The sequence below is a fragment of the Solenopsis invicta genome, chromosome 1, assembly GCF_016802725.1.
Source record: "Solenopsis invicta isolate M01_SB chromosome 1, UNIL_Sinv_3.0, whole genome shotgun sequence".
NCBI classification, from domain to species: Eukaryota; Metazoa; Arthropoda; class Insecta; order Hymenoptera; family Formicidae; genus Solenopsis; species Solenopsis invicta.
In genome coordinates, this window is record NC_052664.1 from 1,701,226 (window position 1) to 1,710,373 (window position 9,148).

General features: G+C 31.9%; 2 protein-coding genes across 13 annotated transcripts; one reads left to right on the plus strand and one right to left on the minus strand.

The window, feature by feature from the left end:
• The first annotated feature begins 4,174 nt into the window (after positions 1-4,174).
• LOC105194401 (putative nuclease HARBI1) lies at positions 4,175-6,374 on the plus strand. Of its 12 annotated transcripts, none has more exons than XM_039448319.1 (4): positions 4,719-4,830; positions 5,026-5,111; positions 5,194-5,434; positions 5,516-6,374. In XM_039448319.1, exon 4 carries the CDS (start codon positions 5,568-5,570, stop codon positions 6,351-6,353), a length of 786 nt encoding a protein of 261 aa, XP_039304253.1. In that variant the 5' UTR covers positions 4,719-4,830; positions 5,026-5,111; positions 5,194-5,434; positions 5,516-5,567; the 3' UTR covers positions 6,354-6,374. The 12 variants fall into 10 exon arrangements, with proteins under 12 accessions (XP_039304281.1, XP_039304242.1, XP_039304241.1 ...); XM_039448314.1 differs by having other exon boundaries at positions 4,807-4,945; XM_039448315.1 differs by having other exon boundaries at positions 4,819-4,945; positions 5,030-5,111.
• A 54-nt stretch (positions 6,375-6,428) lies between these two features.
• On the minus strand, positions 6,429-8,164 carry LOC113004894. The gene is made up of 2 exons (XM_039448299.1): positions 7,812-8,164; positions 6,429-7,675 (listed from the first exon to the last, which is right to left on the minus strand). Exons 1-2 carry the CDS (start codon positions 8,008-8,010, stop codon positions 6,963-6,965), a joined length of 912 nt encoding a protein of 303 aa, XP_039304233.1. The 5' UTR covers positions 8,011-8,164; the 3' UTR covers positions 6,429-6,962.
• Positions 8,165-9,148: the final 984 nt, after the last annotated feature.

Sequence of the window (9,148 nt, forward strand, 5' to 3'; positions counted from 1 at the left end):
AAAGTTTAATTGAAAATAATATTAACTGTATTTAAAAATTCTAGTTTTTAAAATAATTAAACGTAGAAGAAAAAGAAACAAATATCTGATTATAAATGTGAATGTGAATACTTTTATTACAAAATTCAATTATTCAATTATTGCGGATTTCCCAATAAGCACACAATATTTAAAAAAAAATGTTTTCAGAAACATTTTTAAAAACATTTCTAAAAACATTAAAAATAATGGGTTAAGTGCTCTTTATTTCATTAAAAAAATTTTTATATTAAAGTTTAAAAAAATGTTTTTTTAATATTATAAAAACGATTTTTAAACATTTAAAGAAAATGTTTATTAAAGAAACGTTTTTTTAACGAAGCATAAATAAGCAAAACAATATTTAAAAAAACATTTTAAAAACATTTGCAATAAAAAAATTTTTCAAAAACGTTAAAATTATTTTGGTGCCCTTTTTTACATTAAATAATTTTTTTTTTAATATTGAGGTTTTTTTAAAAAATTTTTTTCCAAAATTTCTACGCGGTTACCCATCCAAGTTGCGACCTCATGAACGTTACTTGATCTTTGTGATTGCTGCGAACTGATCTCTTGTGATAATCTGTAAACATTTTATGCTAATTCATGTTTATCACTGATAGATCAAGTCAATATATATTATCGAAAAGACGAAATATATATATCATTAGAGTATATTATTTATATAAATATATAGTTAAGTTAATTTTTTACTGATTTTCACAGATATTATTAACACATTTTTTAAACGAATTTTAAAATCAATAATAATTGAAAAATAAATAGCTCAAATGTTAAATAAATAATACATAAACATAATTTTATAGAGATTAAAGATAAATAAAAAAATTATATTAAATAAACATTAAATAAATATTAAATAAACATTTAAAAAATTTTTACTGAAATCATGTTTTCAATTAAATAATTTATGAAAATTAAATACTTAAATAATATTAAATAAACATTTAAAAAACGTTTATTAAAAAAAATTAAAATAAATATAAAATAAATGTTGAATTTATGTTCAATAAATATTAAATTAATGTTTTTGAAAATGTTTTGTTTCAAATAAAAAATTAATGCAAAATAAATATTAAATCAATGTTTAATAAATATTAAATTAATGTTTTTAAAAAATGTTTTTTAAATAAAAAATTAATGTAAAATAAATATTAAGTTAAAGTTGAATAAATGCTAAATTAATGTTTTTAAAAAATGTTGTTTTAAATAAAAAATTAATCTGAAATAAATATTAAGTTACCCGTACAGCACAAAAATATTGCAGCAACGTTGCAGAAATATTTCATCGCAAGATTGTAATATTGCAGAAATGTTGCAAAATATTGCTGCAATGTTTTAGTAATATTGCAGCAACGGTAAAAGGTCCGTTTTAACAATATTGCTGAAACATTGCACGTAATGTTGCAGCAACATTGCAATATAATGTTTATGCAATATTATGCTCTGCGTACAATAGAGGAGTATTTGCAACAATATTGCAGCAAAACGTTACACAGTGTACAGCAATGGAGGAATGTTAATTGCTGCAAACTTACCCTATGATCAGAAAGTACCGGGAATTTTTAAATAAAACAAAATAGAGTTAAATTTCAGGCAAATTTATTTTATCTCCTTCAAAATATGATCCATCTGAAGCAACACACATGTGCCAACGCTTGACCCAGTCCTCCATGCATCCCTGGTAGGCTGACGAAGGGATGGCCTTTAGTTCCCTCGTCGCATTCTCTTTGATCTCCTCGATCGACTGAAATCTCTTTCCACGAAGTGGCAACTTCAACTTGGGGAACAAAAAAAGTCGCACGGGGCCATATCAGGTGAATACGGTGCTTGCTTGATGGTATTTACTTGATGTTTGGTCAAATAATTCAGTACAATTCGGGCTCAGTGCGATGGTGCGTTATCATCATGCAAAATCCAAGAATTGTCGGCCCACATTTCCGGCCGTTTGCGACGTACAGCATCTCTCAAACGCTTCAAAACGGAAAAATAATATTCTTTGTTGACTGTCTGGCCCGGTGGAAGGTACTCATAGTGCACAACGCCTTGGCAATCGAAGTAAACAGTCAACATCACCTTCACTTTTGAGCGGCTTTGACGCGGTTTTTTCGGTTTCGGCTCGTCTTCGAAGCGCCACTCGGACGATTGTTGCTTTGTTTCCATGTCAAATTCATAGACCCATGTCTCGTCGCCCGTAATTATCCGTTTCATGAAGGTTGGATCACTTTGGGCTTCAGAAATCATCTCTTCAGCAACTGTCTTTCGGTGGTGTTTTTGCAAGAAATCAGATCCTTCGGAACGAGCCTGGCTGCCACGCGTCTCATACCTAAAACATCAACCACAATATGCTGTGCCGTTCCATATGCAATGCCAAGTTCACTAGACATCTCTCTTAAGCTGGTATGACGATTTTCAAGCACCATTTCTTTCACTTTCTTCACGTTTTCATCGGTGTTCGACGTCGATGGACGTCCGGAACGAGGGAAATCTTCCACCACTGTACGACCACTTTTAAAGTCTTTATACCACTCGTATGCTCTTGTTTTTGATAGAGCAGATTCGCAAAATGCTATTTGCAACATTTTCAGTGCATCGGCACACGAAATTTCGTTCGCAACACAAAATTTCAAACAAACTCTTTGTTCAACAAAATTATTCATGGTAAAATGCGGCAAAATGAAAAAAGTTGACTGATGTAAACAAACGCCAGGCAGACACTAATGATCGGATGGCACTAAAACCTGACAGATGTGCGTCTTAAGGTCGTACCAATATAAGAAAAAAAAATAAACCGGTTCCCGCATGCGCGGTACTTTTAAATAAAAAATTCCCGGTACTTTCTGATCATAGGGTATGTATTGTATGGATTAAATATCAGACATACAAAAAATTAGAAATGAATATTAAACGAAACGCACCAATATGTACAAAATAAGGCATAAAATATTATATTTACGATGTGTTTTACATTTAAGAGGAGATTCGAAGGTCATGTACTCGGCGGAGAAAAGTTGATTTTCATAAATTTTTTTGCGGCACAAGACTTCTAATGAACTGTCTATAACTTTTCTCACATTATATGTATTTCTTATAATTTTACATCTACAAATTATAAGAAATATGTGAGAAAAGTTATGGACAGTTTATTGAAAGTTTTATGCCGCAAAAAAATTTATAAAAATCAACTTTTTTCTACTTTTTCCTGATCTTCCCTTGTTAATCTGTATTTTTAATATTTTTTTTGTTTTTAATATATAATAATCATTTCTATTTCTCTATTGCACGCAAGACCTTACCCATACAGCACAGAGAGATTGCAGGAATATTGCAGAATGATTTCATTGAAACATTGTAATATTGCATTTCGATTGCAAAACATTGCTGCAACATTGCTGGAAGATTGCAGCAACATTAAGATGTCCGTTTTTTGAAATATTGCATTGAAACATCCTATTTTTCCAAAATATTCACATAAATATTATTACATCACATAATTCCAATAAACAAAACAATATTTGTGTAACATTTTAAAAACATTTTTCGCAAAAAAAAAATCTTGGGAATATTTTTTCGGAAATTTCCAAGCGGTCACCCATCCAAGTCGCGACTCTGGTGAACGTTGCTTGACCTCCGTGATCGCTGCGAATTGATTCCTCATGATGACCTGTGAACACTTTATGCTGATATGTGTATACGAGGTGTGATCAAAAAGTAAGGTGACTTCATTTTTATAAAAAAATATTCATTTATTCATCCAAAATTATGTTATCCCCTTCAAAATAATCCCCCTCTGATACAATGCATTTGTACCAGTGCTTTTTCCAGTCGTCAAAACATTTCTGAAATGCACTTTTGGGTATTGCCTTGAGCTCCTCCAGTGATGCAGCTTTAACCTCCTCAATCGTCGCAAATCTTCGTCCTTTCATAGGCCTTTTCAATTTTGGGAAGAGGAAAAAGTCGCAGGGGGCCAAGTCTGGTGAATACGGTGGCTGAGGCATAATGATAGTATTGTTTTTGGCCAAAAAAGTACTCACTAGTAACGACCAAAAAAGTACTCACTAGTAACGACGTGTGCGCAGGTGCATTATCATGGTGCAGAATCCATGAATTTTCTTTCCACAATTCCGGACGTTTTTTTCTTATTGATTCACGCAAACGCTGCATAACCTCAAGGTAATACTCCTTGTTTACCGTACGACCTTATGGTAGGAATTCTTGATGCACAACGCCATGGTAATCAAAGAAAACTGTGAGCAAAACCTTCACATTCGAACGAACTTGGCGTGTCTTTTTCGGTCTTGGTTCTCCTGGGCTCTTCCATTGGGATGATTGGACTTTGTTTTCGACGTCATACCCATATACCCATGTTTCGTCACCAATTATAACCCTTTTGAGCAGATCAGGATCATCATTGACGTCGTTCAACATGTCTGGGCGATGTTCATGCGACGCTGCTTCTGATCAAAATTAAGCAGTTTTGGAACGAATTCGCTGACACACATGTCATACCCAAAACATCCGTTAAAATTGATTAGCATGAGCCAAACGATATGTTAAGATCATCAGGGGTGCGTTCCGTATTAACGTCCGGACGACAACTTTTTGTCCAAAACCGTTCCGTTTACCAAGGTATGACGTCATCAACCGCGTTCCGTTTTACAATTTCCAAACATCCGGACGACAACTTTTCGTCGAGCTCGGGAGTCCGACGAAAAACGTCTCGCATGCGCAGAACAGTGATGTATGCAATAAAACGCGACAGTCAAATATACGAGTTACGTTTCAATATATGTATGTATGTACATACACTGCCAATACTGAAACTCTATAATAGTTCAAGTTACATATACTAGAAGTTTTTAGTACTGGCAGTGAATTTTGGTATATAGAGCCGTAGATTTGCATTGTAGGTTATGTTTATTTTCTATCAATTTTATATTTGAATATTTATATCTCTGAGTTTATAATAATGTTACTTATTTTTAGGTAGAAATTTGACTGTGTTACTTTTTGGCAGAACCTGCTAATGGATAATTTAAAGACAGTTTGTTTAATTGCAATCAATTATTTGAGTAAATTAATATTCTATGATGGAAGCATAGATGTCAATGATGAAGAAGATAGCGATGAAGAAATGGAATTGTATTTGCACAGATTAAAAATCCGCATTAATAATCCAGCAACCAAGCCTCATCGCATTGAAGGTTTTATCGAGAGGGTTGTTGATATGTCTACCGCTTCCGAATTTCAAAGTCACTTCAGAATAACGGTGACAAGTTTTCAGTGGCTCCTAAATCGAATAGCTCCTTTATTAGAAAGTGCTCGAGCAGGTGGACATCAAAGTACAGATCCAAAAAAACAATTACTCGCCTTTTTGTGGTTATTAGCAACACCGGTAATTAGCTTTCGGTAACTAAACAAGTTATAAAAGAACGAATATTTACTTTGTAATTTAACATTTGTATATATTCTACAGGTCAGTCGGTAGTCGTTTTCATCTTGGAAAATCTACACTATCTGCTATTTTTATGCGGGTTGTGACTGCTTTAAATGAGATTTCTTCGGAAATAATATTTTGGCCAAATAGTGAGCAACGCCAACGCATAACAACATCTTTTCAAGCTTCTGCTGGAATAGAAGGCATAGTTGGTGCTATCGATGGAACATACATTCCTATTAAGGCTCCAAGTGCAAATCCGGATGTGTACATTAACAGAAAATGTTTTCATGCCCTAACTCTGCAAGTAATAAGCGATAATAATATGTTAATTCTAGATGGCTTTGCTGGTTATCCTAGCAGAGTTTCAGATATAAGGATTTTTCGAAATTCGCCAATATACGAAGATTTTATGAACTATCCAAATAATTATTTTGATGACAACCAATTTATTATTGGGGATAAAGCATATCCCGTTTTGCAGTGGTGCATACCTCCTTACATCGAGAGAAGAAATGTTACCGAAAGACAAAAACATTTCAATACTTGCCACGCTAAGTCTCGTCAAGTAATTGAACGTTGTTTTGCCCTATTATTTGGAAGATTTAGGCGATTGAAATATCTCGATATGAATCGGACAGACTTCATAGCACCAACAATAATTGCTGCATGCGTTTTACATAATGTATGCTTAAATAATCCAGAAAATCAAGAAATAAGAGACATGTTTATAGATGAAGGGCTTCAGGCAGTGATAAATAATGCTAATAATGTTAATCATGTAGTAGCTAACGATAATATAAATATACAAGAACTGGGAATTGAAGGTCACGTATTACGAGATAGGATTGCAGAAAATTTGTATCCGTTTCAATAATAAGTTTTATTTTATATCCAATGTAATAACGTTATATTTATAGTTTTGTATTTTCAATCTTTAATAAATATATACTTTTATTTGAAAATCTTATTTATTGTAAAAAAAATCTTTGGGAATTTACAAAACATGTAATAGCTAATTAATAGAGTTTTCCTTAAAAGTAGTATCACATAAATTTCATTTTACATGTAGTATTACATCAGTTTCATTCTAAAAGTAGTATCACATAAATTGCAATATATTGTACTACAAAATATCTTGAATTTATAGTTCTTTACTACAAGCTGATTAAGAATTATTAAAAATATTTTACTCTTTTTATATTAAATTATTCATATGCTTAAATTTTGCTTAAAATAAAATATCATTAGCAGTCTTTAAAAATAATAAAATAAAATATTAAGCTTGGCACATATTATGGAATTCAGAATGGATTTCGATTGGGATTATTCCGTTTTTTCTAGAAAAGAATAGAAATTTAGGAAATAATTGAATAATTCCGATCGGAATTAATTCCAAATAGTTTTATAGCCAGTCGACACACAGATTCAAAAAGAATTAAAAATTCCAACTCTAAGTTTGTAGTACATACCCTTATCAAAATAATTACTTTTTAATATTTATTAATGAATTTGCAATATTTTCTAAAATTTTTAGAGCTGCATCTTGTCGAGTCATTAACTCACTATGACGTTTTTCTTTCTGAGCTTCTCGTTCTTTAAAATTTTGTTCGTATGTACTTAGTTGCTTTTCTAATTTACTTTTTTTTCTTATTTTTAACTTGTCATTTTTCTTCGTAATTTCTTCATCGTTGCTGGATGAATTTTCTTTAGTTTCAACCAATGACGTGGAAGCATATTGAATTCCTCGTGAAGAAGATGCAACTGATACTGGCTGCACGTCAGGATCCTGTCCAAATATTTCATCCATTTCGAAGAAGTATTCAAATTTAATTGCACCTGCTCCACTGCTCTTTTGACCCATATTGTCTTTCTTTTCCAGATACTTTTGCTTCAGATATTTAAATTTGTTTTTTATTTGTTCAGTTGTATGCGTAGGTAACTTTTTAGCTATCATATCCCACACTTTATCCTTTTTTATTGTCGTGCTTTTAAATAAGCGCTCATGAGACTTATATAAGTCTATTAGCTCAATAATTTCATTTCGATTCCAAGAAGTTCTGCTTGGAATCAAATTTTCTTGTTCACTATCTGTAAAGTCAGATTGCAAGACCTCGGTTTGAGCACCTTGAGTTTGAATTCCTTTATTTGGAAATAATGAAGCAGCTTGGGAAGAATTAATATACATTAATATATTCTCTGTAACAATAAAACAACATTGAAATTGTTCATAAGCTTAAAAATTATATGTGAATATGAAAACGTTTCTACATAACCTATAATTTATATCACAAAAATATATGTTTACATAATGTATATAAGTAAAAATACTTACCAGGTTTTTGATTAATTAAGATATTTCCTGATGAATCTGTTATAATATTTCCGTTAGGCTCAGTTATTAGTGTGTATTCCATGTTTTTTGTATTATATAAAACGTCCAAGTGCGTCCAAAAATCGTTCTGTTTCACGGGACAACCTTGGACAACCTCAGTGTGTGACATCACACCTCGTCCGAACGAACATCCCGACATACGGAACGCACCCCAGCTATTTCTCTAATCGTGATTCGACGATTTTTCAATACAATTTCTTTCACTTCCTGAACATTTTCGTCGGTTTTTGACGTGCTGGGGCGTCCAGAGCGAGGTTCATCGTTAACATTTTCTCTTGGAATAACTTATACCATTTATAAACATTTTTTTTGCTCAAAGTTGACTCACCGTACGCCACTGTCAACATTTCAAGAGTTTTTGAACACTTAATTCCATTTTTTACACAAAAATTAATACAAACTCTCTGCTTCATTATTTTCAACAGCAAAAAATCGCCGAGCACGCAAACACGAGTCTAACCTTTATGCCTCTCACATAAAAACAACACATGCTATATAGTCAAAACTGTGAACATATGATCGTGACAAGTGTACCAACACAAAAAAAAAAAATTTTGAAATTAGAGTGTACAGAGCGCGCGAAATTTAAAAAGTTACTTTTTGATCACACCTCGTATAACTGGTAGATCAGGTCAATATACGTTATCGAAAAAATAAAATATAATTAAAGCACAATATTTATATGTATAAACAAATATAAAATTATAGTTTTTTGTACTAATTTTGCAAATGCAGAATAGCATCTGGAATAACTTTTCTGTTGTCTTGTTTAAATAAGATGCAATTAGAAAATATATATCAATATAATACAATAATTAAATTAAATATAAAAAAATTTTTATTAAACAACAATAAAAAAATATTGTTTGTTCATTGGGCTGTAGATCGAGGTTTCTTCATATATGGACCCATTTCATCTATTGATATAAATATTTATGTTTTTTTAACAATACTATGATGCACACAGCACCACTGGACCGCATGCCTTTTTCTAGACGTCTTAGAGTCAACATTTGAAGGATGTCTGCAGACGTCTATGCAAAGTCGATTTGCAGTCAACTTTGAAAGCTTGACTTGGATGAATCGACTTACAGTCGATATATGGACGGTTGTATTCTTAGGGAATGTAAAGATTCAGTGGAAAATTTAGTAACGTCGTCCGACCTTAGTTTGCTAAATGCGGATAAATTATTATGGATGAGTTAAATTAATATATTATTATACGCGAATATTCTGCTTTGGCTCTTTATTGCCACTACTTTATTAAAAAATTATGA